Here is a 16,106-nt window from a genome sequence, read left to right on the forward strand (position 1 = left end):
GCTATCTTTGAATGGATGTGTCGAGGACTTGGTAGTGTTGCTCTGGCTGGTTTCATTTGTTTGCGGTTGATGTTTGTATCTAATCTTTGAGTACTTGAACAATTAATACTGTACTGTGTACAATTTATATCTTTCAATTAAATAGAACGTGTCGTTTCTGACAATTCAGGGATTGGTAGTGTATGCAGACATACAACCAACCAAATGAATTTTTCAGCAGGTAACAAAACCGTTACGGAGACCTGCTACAGGGGAATGTAGACGTGTTCTTGTTATATTACTTTTTTTTATTAAACTTCAGTAGACTCATGGCTGGTATAAGATATGAGCAAATGGAGTCTGTTAGATATTGATCTACGATTTGCATTACTAAATGACAATGAGAATCCATTTCATCCACACATGTGAAAGAAAGTAAATCAAAGCGACAGAAGACAGAAACTGACGCACATTTAAAGTATCTTTATTTATTGATAACTATACTTTTCAAAATAATTATGTGAGAATAAAATAAACTAAACAACTGCAATATTGATGCAAAAAGCTACAGAAACATGCCCAGTAGCAAACTGTTTAAACATAAACCCGGTTAAATGGCACTGGGCAAATACCAAAGACATAGAATACAAAATCACAAACAAGAAACACTAGACAACTATTCATAATACAAGCCGAACATGAATATAGGTATACATTGATGACACACTTATCGCCTATAAGTTCACCACATGCCTTTGATTTATACATGAAAACAATGATTGTATGTATCGGAAGGAATAATACATATTATGTCGTCTTTGGTTTTGTAAACAATGTTCATTTTGGTTGCAAAACACCCTTGCATACAACCGAGCCTGTTTCATGTAGCATCATGGCTGGCCAAACGATGAAATCAACAGTCCTTCCACTTTTTGTGTACACTTTGAACATGCTTGTGTTTACGTCGGTTCCAGGTTTAGGCAGGAAAAAACACATCAGTGGATTTTGCACAACCATCATCCAGCAAACGTAGATACATTTCATAATGAAGGGTTTCAAATCTTCCACACAGCCTGAATCCCAACTTGCTTCGATAAAGGCCTGCAGTGATAAATGAAAAACGTTATGCCCTATATGAACTAATGAATACAGCACACTTAAGTAATAATTTGAACACACGTTTGCTGCAATTTTGACACGAGATTTACCCTCGGTGTAAAAGTCTTAAACGAACTTTCAAACGCAACTTATGTAAGAAATAAACTTAAATGCAGACACATTTGAAATAAGACTCTTTTGTTCACTATTTTCTGCGTATCCATGTTGCATACGTTAAGGTTATCTATTCAATATAATTGATTTAAAAAATGAATTTAGATATATCAATTGTGTTTCTTTTAAGCTACCATTTGGACAACTGGCACCATTGATTCCGACATCTCCTTGAGAAGTTTCTTCATTCTATCCGTAACATGAATAGGCTGAATTTTCTGCAAGAGATAAACACGTTCACTCTGTATACAGTTAAACTCGTAGAATCGAGGTAACTTCGCAATCTCACTAAATTTTATTCTGGGCCTTTAAAAAGGCTAACCTTGGTACTATACGAGGCTTGTTATATCGTAACAACAGCTATTTTTACACTTGGCTGCCTAGATATATATATATATATATTTTTGATTAAATTTTGATTTAGGTGAAATGGAAAAACAAAACATCATTTACCTCACGATCAACTATCACAACCATAATCAGCATGAAAAATTTGAAATGAGAAATGTTACTTTACTTGTCACTTGCATGGAAATACTTTCATTCTTGATAGCCCGAGTACATATATCGATGTTTTGTGTTGTATAAAACATAATATAAGTAAAGATTGTTTATTATCTTACTCGTAGAATGAAATTTTAAATAGCAGAATATTTCAATAAATATACCACATCGTTTGTAGGTTCCTTTTTGCATTCTGCAGCAGCAGGAGTCTTTGGTTTCCACTTTGATTGGAGGAGATATTCCTGCATCAATTTTCTCAAAGAACGCCGTATTTCCCGGGACTTAAATACAAATAATGAAACCTGATATCAACGGTTAAACGGGATTTGTCTAGGTTGTTATTACTGTTTTAAAAATGGAGGCATAACTATGAGCATTAGTTATCACGTGAAACAATTATTTTTTTGTAAAACTTTAAAACAATCTGTAATATATAAAATAACCACAAACAAAAATGTGAGTTCCGAAAAACCCCGATTACGATGCACTTTTATACAAATTAGGTTAAAACGTCACTATAAGTTATTTATATTACCTGATTTCTTGAAACTGTGAGATGTTGCCGTGATTTCTAAAAATAAACAGACTTATTGCACCAGCACTTTTACAATTGTGTGATATGATAAGAAAATCTTAGTGTGCTTGTTTCAGATAAAGCAAACATGGAAGGGCTAAGTGGACTTCGAAATTTCCATGTTAACACTTGAAACACGTAACGGTATGTGTACATCATAAGAGAAACAATATAAATTTTGTAATAATTATATTTTTTAGTAAAAAATGTATAACGGTAATATGGAAAATCAACGGTCCCTTAATGTTTCCTTACTAGAAACCAAAATGCATTTTACGAAGTACATTAAAACTCATTATTTTTCGTTGTTTTTTTTAAATATTGGTAATACATATGTTGAAAGCCGTAACCAACGAATGTCTCCGGAAATATTTTACCTTAGACATAACGATCTTCATGAAACTCACTCAAAACAACCACTTGTGCTGATAAAGACGAGTAGTTTCCATTGTGGACGATGTTAACATACATATTTTCTATCGTTTCCATCCATGTGCAAGTGTACATTTGTGGATAGCATTTGCACAGACATCATATAATGAAGTATATATATTATCATTTAAAAGATCAATGCATTTTATATTGTGTTTTGATGTATTTTCGTAGACATTTAGTTTCGTTTTATTTCTCTCTCTCTTTATTCGCAAAACACTTGTTAAACATTATTCTTAAACTATGAACGGCTTTTTTTAATGACAGCGTCGGGTTTCATATCGTTAGTTTCCTTAAGCATGCTCTGCTTCTTCTGAAACTATAATATATGTATTTTCTTAAGTTAGGTGTGTTATAAATGGATGCATTTGATTTTTATGTTAAAACTCTACCTTTTTCTCTGTCAGCATTTTATACTTTTTAAACAAACAGTTTACAGCCTCTTCCGTCTGAGTCAATATTGAGTCCGCCTTTGTTTCACAAAACTCGTGTATGTTCTAAAAAGCATAATACATAAAGGAATGAGTTTCACATTCTACAGTTTAAGGATGGAGTTCTTTTTAGAGATTGAAGTGAAAATAATTAATAAAAGTATCATATGCAAAAATGATATTTGTACAATAAGTTTGTAATGAACTGTTTAAGTAAAACATATCAGGAATAAACGCATACATTTATTGTCAAAAATAGTAACAACGGAATGACTATTAAAATTTGTGAAAATACTAGTACCAGAAAAGATTCGTCACCATGTGTACCCACCAGCAGTGTAAGCTTTAAAGTTTGAATTGCCTCCAACTCGTCGTAGCCCGATTCAATCAATCCATCAAAAGCGTTTGTCCATTCGTTGTCGTACAATTCACTGTACACCTCTCCAAGCTTTGTTGGTCTGTTGCGATCACTTAGATCGGTGATGTTAGGGTTTCCATCAGTCAGTCTTTCACCCGCCAGTCGGCTCAGTCTGAATATAAAAGTACGAAATCCAGTAATAAATACGAGTAAGTATCTTGCTGTGTGTTTGTCAAACTCAATCGATGAAATTGTAATTCAATAGCAGATCCAGATACAAGCCCTGTAGCCAATTAAGAATGACACTAGTAAGATAATACTCTATAACGCACACATGGAATGACACACTACACAACACTACATATCTATCGTAGACAAAACCAAAGGCAATAGTCAAAGGGATAAAGACAGAGGTTATGTATGGTAAAATTCATTTAAAAAAGGATTGTGATAAAATTTATTTTACCATCGAAACTAATTATCAATTATATTGTTACTTATCGATTTATTTGATATACTTAGCTATAGCTTATGTTTATTTCTATGAATACAAGGAATTACCTTCTCCAAATATATGAAATTATTACCGAAGTGAAAGATCTGCGTTTTCTGCCATAAGCAGTTTATTTAATTCTTCGAGGCGGCCATTGTGTTCCAACGCATTTGCTAGACAAGTTTGAAGCTCTACATTTAAGTTTGCTTGTACAGTTGTTTTTCTTTTCTGATCGTTATTTTCTTTCTGTTCATGTTGTTGTTCGGGTGAAGGTCGATCCTTTGCTTGATCCGACTTCGCTGGATGTGCACGATGTTCGACTTTAGGAACTTGAATCAGCTGTTAGTAATATGTCATATGTATAAATATATACAAGTACTCGATTGGAAGTGTTCAATCCATTTGGACATTAATTTGTTTAATAATCTAGCTTCATATACATTGTGACCTAAAATAAGCTATTATTTCTCATATGAAAGTATGTATTTGTTAAGATTTGGTTAGACGTTTCTGGAATGTTCTTCTAGTCCATGTATAGAAGAATATGAATACACAAGTTAATTTAAGAGTAAGTTTATGACGAATGTTTGTAAATGTTAAATTGTTGTTGAAGATGCATAGCATAACAATAAAGTTTTCAGACCTTTCGAGAACAACAGTTTGGCCATTTGTTTTTCAAGTTGGACAATAATTCTTTTATTTTTTTAAATTTTGATAGCAAAAGTCAGTACAGCGAGTATAAGTAAAGAAAAATCAAAAAAATCCTCGCCTTACAATTTATGTATTTATGGCCAAATTGTGAAAGCAATAATCTTAAATAGACTTTAAGTCGATACACGCTTTGACTTTGTTTAAACTTTAAGAATAATTCATAATAATCCTTTCTATTGATACAGCCACTGAAAGGTGACTGAAAAGTTAAAACATGCATACATATGGATACATATTAAACAGCAACAGACATACCGCTGGTTCATAATGCATGTTGTGTAGTTTTCGTTTAGCGGAAAGACATTCCTCTCTAAACAAGTCAACGGTTTGAGATCCATATGGTTTAGCTTTGCGCATACTGGAAATAGTACTTAGCATCCTATTTGCCTCCTTCTCAACTCTGTTAAGCAGCTCAGGAAACGGCACACCTTTAGGAGATGGCTCACGCACACCTTCAGGGACTGTCACACCTACAGGCTGATATTCTTTGGTGCCTTGTTGACCCATATTGACCTAAAACAAAAGTATTTTTTCAACACAACAATTTAGTGTACGTCCACAAGCATTCCTAGATTTACAATCGCTTTTAAAAGTACTTGTTTGTAGTCTTTCGGCACAATCTGCACTTTGAATATTTCATTTGGATTATATTCTATGGGCATTCAAAATTAACAGGATCAAGATTTTGTGACCTGTGGACACTTTTCTTTATTCCAGGTGAATATTCACATGACTTATTTCAATTTTTCGTTATAAAACTGTAAGTAAATACATGTTGTTGTTGTTGTTGTTGTTTACAGTTTGAAGCTGGTTTCTCTTTGTCTGTTGCGTTTTGTAGTCGTTTTCGGTTTTACTGAAAAGTGATGAATGTGCGACCATTAGGTAAGTGATTATTTATTTATTTTAAGTCACATTTTGAATTTAATAAAACACTCGACACTTGTATATTGGACCAGAAAAAGACAGTGTCACAATATGTACTGTTTAGAATTCGTTTTGTCAGGTTTAATGCGTAGCTGTAAACAATTGCTTTGACCTAAACGTTTGGCAAATGAAAAGCTGTTATTTAAACGCGATGTTTTGTTTGGATTGATGTTTCCATTATGTAATAGTTTTGTTTCCGTTGTAGGCAAATAACACTCTATTGAAACAAGGTTGTTGACAATATATATATATTTAATGTTTTTTAAAAATCTACTGTGAACAATGTAAAAATGTAATTCGTTTTGTACAAATGTTTTCCTACGATAACGTTTGGAGATGAAAACATCGTCCACTGCAAATTTAAATTAATTAAACTTCATGTAGGGAAATGTGAAAATTTGATTTTACTTTTTCAAGTGGATACATGATTCTTTGCAATAACATGACCCCACCCCTTTTTTCGGCTTAAGATAAAGGTTAGATATTGAACTTATAGAATATATTGGTTTGCGATTGGGTACGGGGATGGTCGTCCTTCGTCCTACAATTGTCGAAGTGAATATTTTATTACAATATAGAAGAGCGAAATAGCATAAATTACACCAAAATGCATTATTATAGACTAAAATTAGCCCAGGTGCGTCCTTACAGAGCGCCCAATCTAACTCCACATTCTGGAACCAAACCTAGAATTGTATAGAAACATATAATTCTAGCGTCATAATTCTCATAATAAGCATGTCTTGAAAAAAATAATTTGCATTTTACTAATCCTATATTAACACTGAATGCCAGTAGAAACAGCAAACACGGAAAGCATTTTACCAGAGCTGATCTAGCGGGTATGTGGTTATTTTGACCAATGTAATGAATATTTTAATGTATGCAAAAAGTACAAATTACATACACACATATCTGACCGAATAACTTTCTCTCTTAAACGTGTTCAGTTTCGTTTTCATACACAGAAAAACATCACAACCAGGAAGTAAATTGTTATATGCAATATAGAATAATAAAACTATTTCAACTCATACATTATTACTTACACCTAAAATTATGCGTTTTAAAGTTAACTGTCAAACCATCTATTACATATTGCTTTACGGTAATTCAGTTATAAACATATATCATACCAATGCTTTAAGACTCGTCCGCAGGTTAAACCCGACTCAATCGTTCACTCATGGAGAGAAATTTGACCTAAATAATAATTTATCTATATCGATCTACAAATACACCAAGTAGTTTTATTATCAGTATTTTGCTTTCGCTTTCCTTTTCGATTATTGTATATAACGGCTGACATAGTTGGAAGATGCCACTATTTATAAGACAAGTATGACATGACGAATTAACGAAGACGATAATTAATTTACGTCTGAAATATTTATTTAAAAAATGTATAAAAGCCAGTGTTTTCCGTATGGTCACAGTCATCTCATGTCTAACAAAGTGTCAGTGCACAAATGCATCATGAGTTTTAATCACTGGGTACAAAATAAAAGAACGTAATAAAACGTGCCATGGCGGGGGCAGTCCGACTTATGGAAATATCACTGAATACAGTAGATCACTGAAAAGTATTTTTGAGATAAAGTTAAGTTTAACTTTCCAAAAACTAAATCATATAGAAATAGGGCTTCAATATTTTAAGTAGGGATTTAAAATGTATGTTTTTCTCTTCTTAAAATGTTCATTAAGCCGAACAAGCTTGAGAAAAAAATATGCATCACAGTTAATGGAGACATGTTCTAGATACGTGATAAGTCTGGACAAACAAATGCAAGTTGACATGGATTCAATATATGGTGTTAAACACAGTAGCTTTTTATCGAGGAAATTCGGACCCTATTAGGTGTCACATCAACTTGCTCTGTTCTAAGGCTTGTCCATTTTTATCACAATAGTCTCCCATTAGTAATGTCTGACGTAAAACAAATTTATTGTAGAACTCAGCTAAATATTATCAGTTTAACGCTATTTTGCCTTCCAATTGTATTTTATATACTATGTACCGTAGGTCACTGCATAGTTTCCATTAGCTCTGCATTTCATGGCAGAAATTAAAATGGGGATCCTGTTGTAAGGCATAACCTTCGCGCCGTAAAACTTTATTGCCAATTCCCCAACTAATTAAATATGTCTTTCATATTTAGAGACTTATGGTTGGGTTTTAGAGTTTACTTCAAATGCATAAAGGCTGTAAGCGAATGATCATACACGATGAACCTTGACTAGGGACGTTAAAATGTTGTCCAGTGTGACAGCGTTATACACTGGTGTATAGTTGTGCCCCGGGTAGCTCTATTCAAGGTAACACTCTGTTTGTGCACTTTGCATTTAAAACATAACATAGTATATCAAAACATATATATATTGAGTAAAACCTCTTTTTAACGCCCGTAAAAGGAATGCAAAAATATTGCAAAAATGGTCTGGTTAGGTGTTTTACAAAATGCATATTTCTGGCCCCGATTTTATACAAAAGTCCGTGTGATAAGTTGTAAGAAAAGGTTCTAATAAAAGAATTGTTTCGGCAATTTCATGCAATTATGAGAAAGCGGTAAGTACGATACCGATCAAGATATTTTTCAATTACTAATTCGGACATCTACTGATTTGGGACGAACCGACTGTGTTCGAATCGTTGTAACGAAGTCCACTCATTTACTTTATTTCACGTATTTTGCAAAAAAAAAAACACAATTGGTTTTGATGTTAAATAACAATAAACCGTTTGTATGATGAACGCGCATTTAATTAAGAAATACTCCCCCACCCCAATATAATTTGTTGATGTGTATAAAGGCAAACATTTCGAATTGAAGACGTCATTCAGTTATCGGACTTAAAAGCATACATGGTTTATTTGAAATAAGGAACAAGGTACAAATTTCAGCCAAAATTGAAAATGAAGAAAAAGACGAAGTAGACGAAGAAGAAGAAGAAGAAGAAGAAGAAGAAGAAGAAGAAGAAGAAGAAGAAGAAGAAGAAGAAGAAGAAGAAGAAAAGAAGAAGAAGAAGTATTAGTAGAAGAAGAAGAAGAAGAAGAAGAAGAAGAAGAAGAAGAAGAAGAAGAAGAAGAAGCAATAATTCAAACTTTTCAATACATACAATGCAAGATTTGTAATGCGGCTGTAAAGTTTAAACAAATAATTTGACAAAACTGATGCATAATCATGATTAAAAAAGGTAAAAGATCACATTTGGATATGTCTATACATAGTTTTTGATACACAGAATCAACGTTGTATGTCAATATGTTAAATATATTTTAGGTAAGTTTGCAAACAAAATGAAAAGCTACATTCTCCTGGTATTTATTGGGATTTTATCTGTATCTACTACGAGAAGTTTTAATGTTCAAAACTCCAAAACCTAAAATAAACCAAAAAAGCCCCAAACGCGCTCCAAATATAATTTTATTCTATAAATTACGCCAATCCCAAAACCACATCATCTCACTAAACAATGCAATAATGAGGATATCTTTTTTTGTTTTATGTTTTCATTAAATAAACATAATGAAGTAAATATTTAATCTTAAAATATTCAATGTAAATATTTCTTTTTAATCAACAATTTTGCTTAAATTGTATTTTTTTTTAACTTCATATTTTGATATTTTAAATACAGATGCTGATATTTTTTTAATGTTTTCATATTTTTTATGTAATAAAAAGCCTTATTATCCAATGACAGTAATACAATTTTTCATAGAGGGAAACATTATTTAAGAGTAATGGATTAATTATCACATAGCTGAAAAAACAACACTTAAAGTAATAGTTTCAAATTTTACATTTAAAAAAATAAACCATCAACATTCTGTTTTTTCTTTCGACATCCATTAACATTTGAACTATATATAGTATAATCATGTTTTTTCAAGTAATTTTGCAAAAACACTAACCCTGTTCACTGCTGTTTGTACTACAAACTAATTCCAGATGTTCCCAGTTGCGGTTATTGTAAACAAAATCTTCTCCAAAACTCTTAGTTTGCGCCCTTGGATTTTCTAATATTTAGGCACATGATGTAGAACATGATAGGAAACTAATTTCTGTGAGTAATTGACACAAATGGTACTCTGCTATAGTAATAAACACATAAAAGAAAAAGCTATATGTAGAATAATACATGTAAAAGAAAGAATGTTCCCCGAATTCGATTTTGGAAATACAGTAATGAAATGCAGGTGTTCCTTAATCTTTGGTTTCATACAAATACTTCAAATTGGCTGCAAAACACCTTTGCAGAGGACAGCACCTGAAGCGTCTAGCATCATGGCTGGCCAAACGATGAAATCAACAGCTTTCCCACTTTTGGTGTACGTTTTGAACATACTTGTGTTGAAGTTGGAACCGATTTCAGGTACAAAAAAGCACAACTGTGGATTTTGCACAACCATCTTCCAGCACACGTAAATGCATTTAAAGATGAATGGTTTCAAATCTTCATGATAGGCTGAATCCAAATTTCCTTCTATGTAGGCCTGAGGTGACAGACAGAATGTAATTTAGAGGATAAAATGTATAAGTTTAAATAGATTTAGCTTAACCTTAGGCGGAAACAAATTGGTAAATTATATAACGATTTAGGTAACTATTCTAATAGTGAAAGTTGAAAAGTTACTAATTGGACTGATTTTAAAGAGCATTGTTTAAGTTAACAACATTGTTAACTGAATCATTGTTAACTTTCAAAACTTTGGAACTGTAAATAATTCATTGACACGCATTTTGAGATAACTAATCAACCTTCGATTGTTATAAATATAACAGTACATAATAAATATTTCACCTTAAAAAGTAAACAACGATACCTTTAACAACGCTGTTTACTTACGCTCTCAGCAATCGGTCCATAGAAATTGAAGAAAGATTACTTCCAAAATACTCAATATTTTGTAATGTTTCCATTTGGACAACTGGCACCATTGCCTCTGACATATCTTTTCGAAGTTGCTTTATAATCTCCGTTACACGAATGGGCTGAACTACCAGCAACATAACGTGCTTTATCAGTTGGGCCGTGTTCAACGAATTATGTTTTGTCGAGGTATGTTTGACTTTAATTCGCATTTATATCAGAGAGGTAACATGTACAACTCTATTATGTTTTATAAGTATAAATAAATGTACCACTTCTTTTGAAGATACTTGTTTGTGCTGTGACGTCACGATTGGTTTTCGTTTACCCAATGCAATCCCCTTAGTGGCTAGTGACTGAAGTACAAAAAAATCAAAACATCTTGTGACAGAATACTGAGTTTTAAAACTATTATTTTCAGCTAAGTCAAGATAGAGAGGTGTTAACAATTGTATGAGTTAAGTCACAGAAACAGGCTTCGGATATATCAGACAGCGATACATTTTTTTATACTTAATGTACACTATCAAGTATTTATAAAAATACAAGTTTGAAAATTGTTTATTGGATGCGAACCTTTTTCTCTCTCAGCATTTTATACTCCATATATACACAATTCATGGCCTCTTCTGTCTGCGTTAACAACTTGTCCGTTCTTGTTGCACAGAAATCGTATATGTTCTGAAGTGCAGAGCATACAAAAATTTAAATCCCCCAAAACGTGCTTATAATGCCCACTTTAAACAAATTTAAATATATGTTACAATTAAGGCGCTTCACAAACAATACCTGGACTATTTTTGACGCATACCTTTTCGATATAAATACAATTTTATCTTCATTGCAATGACCATAAAAGGTTCATCACAATGTGTAATTACCAGCAGTGTTTGTTCTAATGCTTTAATCGCTTCCTCTTCGTCGTAGCCCGCTGTAATTAAACTGTCGAACGCATTTGCCCATTCGTTGTCATACAGTTCACTGTACAACTCCCCGATTTTCGTTGGTCGGTCAGGATTGCTTAGGTCAGTGATGTTAGAATGCACATCAGTCCGTTGTTCCCCTTTTAAGCTGGCTTTGTCTGAATACAAAGTATGAAATATGCAATAATTATTCAAGATATAACATTTATTAACATACTATCGAGAAGTTGACCGATGCACCAATGCCCACATTGTCCTCAAAATTAATTAAACACCACATCATCAAACTTATACATCTCAATAAGGAAAGTAAGTTTTAATTAACATTCAGTTGATTGAGCACATCCAGTGTTCTGAATAACATTTGCTAAAGCATCAAATCAAAAATATACTGAGCCCATCGACCAGCGAAATGTTAAAAGACACATCAGAAATGAATAATTACAGCCAGGTAAGGTTGGTGGTCATAGTAAACCGCAAAAAAACTAGAAAAAAATATCCACGCAGAGAGCTAATATGCGTGTTAAAATGCTCACTAGGAGAATGGCGGCAAATTGTCATAGAGAGTTAGTCAATGCATGAACATAAATCTTTGGTATGGTAGTTAAATGCTAGTGAGTCATTCCTTACGCGTGGCCAAATATGTTGCAAAGAAATAAGTATGAAAGTATGTTTGATCCTTCTTGACAATTTCGAATGACGCTTAAGCTTGCCTAACCCTATATGACCGATCTTCGTTAGTCAACAATACAAAAATAAAGCCAATGCAGCTTGTAGAATACATATTCGGACTTCATGTCGGTTAATCAATTATATATTGTGTGAACTTGTTAGTAGTCAATAGGACCAGCATTGATCAACCATATCTACCAAAGGTCCTCCGTGGGTTTTATTTCAAGGACAAACACTTTACGTAACGTATTTATTCGTTTCCAATTAAAGTCACACCGCAAGTAAGTAGGACTGCAAATATTTATATAACCAGAACCCGTTCTAAAATCGCATAGATTATGCTAACCTTATGTATCAAGTTAAGTTTTATCACGAAAGATAGCATATATGCATTAATAAACTGTCCATATGTGGAAATTACAAACTCTGATCCCTGTTTTTTACCAACGTCGCCATTGAAAGCCATATTATGTTGGTATAAACCTTCAAATCTAATTCTTAGGTACTTTGAAAATGTCTGAAAAGATTACATGCCTCTTTATGGTCACTGGAATGCAGTGGATTGCGTCAGTCTGTTTATATAAGTGAGACGCATGCCACAGATTACGCCCGCGCCATTCATTGTTAAAACAATAAGATGAGAATAGTTATTACTTAAAACATAAACGAATATGCAAGATCAATCCTTTTTGTACGATTTTATGTCGTTTCACTGGACATGCACCAATTTTTCTGATCTTTTCAAGTCGCTTATTACATGATTAAGGTAAGCTCACTACTGATTTTCTATAATTCACGTTATATTTAAGGCTTTATGGTAATCTAAATTCACCATTTTTCATTCCTAATTATCAAATTATAGTAAGTGTTTGGATAGTTGACATAAGCTTCATAAGCGTATTAAGCTTATTAAGTTTTTAGAAATTGGTGCCAAATTAACATATTTTATTGAAATATATTCGAAAATTTAAACGTCGTCCTTGGTTTCATTTGTAAATGTAAAATATATTTAGATATGAATCATAACAATTACAAGTAGTATAGAGTTATTTTGCTATTATTTATGTACATGAACCAATGCACCGGATACTAAATATCGATTAGTGTTTAGTTAATTACCGTAAACGAAGGCGGTTGTTCTCGGCTTTTAAAGATTTGAGTTCCTTTTTCAAACTTTTTGTCTCATGCAACTTCCGTTTATCCGAACCTTTGATTGTGATTTTTCAAAGTTAAATATATATATATATATATATATATATAACTTATATATTTATTTTCTTTTTTAAGGTTAAAATTAATATTTTCACAAAACTAGGACCGGGCACTTATGATTTGCTCATGAACTATAAAATGCCACGGTAATCAAATATGCATGTACAATAGGGGTTGAGAGTGTATTCTATCACAGGAGCATTTTAAATGTTTCTCTATGGAAATGGAAGCTACATTGACAAGTACAGGTGTCGATAATTAAAAACCCACCTGTTTAGAGGCTCAAGGCAAAGGCCCGAGCAACAATGAACTATTGAAAAATAAAATAAAATGTTTAAGCACAAACAAAAAACACCTCAAACAGGCCACACATATATCTTAACCGATAAATGATGGGCGAGTTCACGAAACACGAGGGCATAAACTATTTTAGTACCAATAATAGTCCCATTTTAACTTCTTATACTTTGGGATCTCTATTTGGATAAATAGCTATTTCTTTTATGCCATATTGAGGCACACTACCAGGCCATACGCCACTTACATATGTAACCTTATTTTTCTAACAATGTAAATCATATTCTTCAAACAGAACAAACACTTCTATGTTTATACCTGATGACAGAGTAAAACATATATATCAGTAAAAAGTAATAACAAAATAATACCATTCTCTTATTTTGGATGCTTAAACGAGTTCCCAAACTTTATTCTACAATTTACATACATTTGACCTTTAACCTACTGACCGTTATATCAAAAGCGACCGTTCGTGCAACGTTTTATGCATATGGCATGTATATATAAATGTTTCATAAAAGTAAAAACCTACACACAATTTCAAAGGTTGTAACAGAAATTTTTATTTGAAGTGATAAGCAAATACGTGTATGTTAGTTTTTTGCCCAATTGTGTTTGCGCAGTAGTGAACGTTGTTCTTCTAATTTTAAACTTCGATGTTTGAAAGAAACTAGGGTGTTTAATGAAAGGTTATGTTATAATTTCCATAATTTTCATATGTCAATTTAACAAAGGCCTTTCTTACCGACTCAAAGATATTCCCAGTAATTTTTACCATGCACACCGGCCGGACCCGGCATGCGCTTTTCAACTATACGCGACGAACGGGAATCGGGGATATGTTTACCTCGTGGCTGGTACCCGTCCGCGCATAGAGCCAAAGAGCGCATGCCGGGTTCAGCATTTGTGCACACTCAAAATTACTGGCAAAGATCTGTGAGTCGGTATATAAACAGTATTTGGAAGAGTCATTAAAGAAAATTGCGAACAAGCGTTTAGTTAGTGCTTGTTGAGCGATTGCACCTTGGAGATAACTTCCTTCTGAACATTAATGTGGCGTATACAGTTGTTTAATAAAAAAAATCTTGTAGATCGGAGCTCTTTTCCATACATGTATCAATCCAAAATCTGCTAACCTTCATAACTTGTGAATGATAAGGTGTGTATGAAATTTTAAAATATTTTATATGTAAATATAAACGACCAAACGTGGAATATTTGTTTATTATGCGTATCCTAGAGTACTGTGACACATTTTTATTTGATTCTCAGTCCAAGAGATCACCCTTGGGACCAAATTGCTCGAATCAGGTAGCTCAACTGGCCCAAAATGCTGTCCAAATACTAAGTTACTGTGGACAGTTGGTGATCGAAGGAGGTTGGATTTAGTCAAATACCAAAACAGGAGTTTGAATATTTCCAAGATGTGAAATGATTTTCAGGGGGACTGTGCCGGTATCGAAAAAGACCATGAGGAAAGAGCTTCATTCCATAGGCTTGGAAAAAAGAGTGCAACGCCATCACCACTTATGAGGCCAGAGCAAAAACAGAAGAGGTTGGATTGGTGTTTGCGTCACAGAGACTACAACTGGGATAATGTGATATTATATGCTGAAAGCTCTTTCTGGCTCTACCCAAATGGCATAGAAATGTGGAATAAAAACGACAAATCTCCACTTTACCAGCGACAAAAACACAGTCCCAAGTTCCATGTGTGGGGCTGGGTAGGTCTCTTTGGAGTGATGCCACTGTGTGTCTTCGAGGGTAATCTTACTAGAGAGTGATATGCAGACATTTGTCATGGACATCTGCTTCCAAGAGCCATGGTTTAAAATGGAAATGAGTCGGTCTTGCAACAAGATAATGATCCAAAACATACTGCCAAACATGCAAAATCCTGGTATTTACAGGAAAATATGACAGGTTTGGAGTGTTAAAGCTACAGTCCTGATCTGAATCCTGTTGAGAACATTTGAGGGCTCATGAAAAACAATATTTTCCAGAAAAAGATAACCACCATAGATGCTATGAAGCAGAAGGTAGTCAGTTTCTGGGACACTATGGGCCCTGATTTGATAACTTCTTTGATAGGGAGTATGCCCAGGAGGATTGAAGCATGCATTTCTCAGTATTGAAAGCCTGTGATTTTATATTGAGTGTTGTAGACACTTTCTATTCATAGAGTTAACCATAATGATACAAAATAATGGAATACACTGTCATACCAAACAACTGCCATTGTTACAGAAAAATGAGTATTTCTTATGTACTCGGAAAAACCGTGATCTCTCTATTTGCTGAGCATTCGAATAACACCCGGAACCACTGTTGTACCAACTTACCGATTATACTTTCACCCAACGGGACACATAAAAATAGAATCAACTGAATTCCGCATAAGAATATCCCTTTATATATTTGTTAAGTATAAATGTCTGGGCAACCG

The 16,106-nt window shown here is 33.4% G+C and overlaps 1 protein-coding gene across 1 annotated transcript in view; it reads right to left on the bottom strand.

The window, feature by feature from the left end:
• Positions 1–467: 467 nt before the first annotated feature.
• The window catches only part of LOC128227347 (uncharacterized), a 32,996-nt gene continuing 17,357 nt past the window's right edge, over positions 468–16,106 (bottom strand). The window contains exons 4-9 of the mRNA XM_052937784.1: positions 3,524–3,722; positions 3,154–3,258; positions 2,291–2,326; positions 1,920–2,036; positions 1,386–1,469; positions 468–1,080 (exon numbers count right to left, since the gene is read on the bottom strand). Coding sequence (XP_052793744.1) covers positions 817–1,080; positions 1,386–1,469; positions 1,920–2,036; positions 2,291–2,326; positions 3,154–3,258; positions 3,524–3,722 — 805 coding nt within the window. The 3' untranslated portion in view covers positions 468–816. The remainder of the gene's footprint in view (positions 1,081–1,385; positions 1,470–1,919; positions 2,037–2,290; positions 2,327–3,153; positions 3,259–3,523; positions 3,723–16,106) is intronic.

This window comes from Mya arenaria, chromosome 3 (assembly GCF_026914265.1).
Source record: "Mya arenaria isolate MELC-2E11 chromosome 3, ASM2691426v1".
Lineage (NCBI taxonomy): Eukaryota > Metazoa > Mollusca > Bivalvia > Myida > Myidae > Mya > Mya arenaria.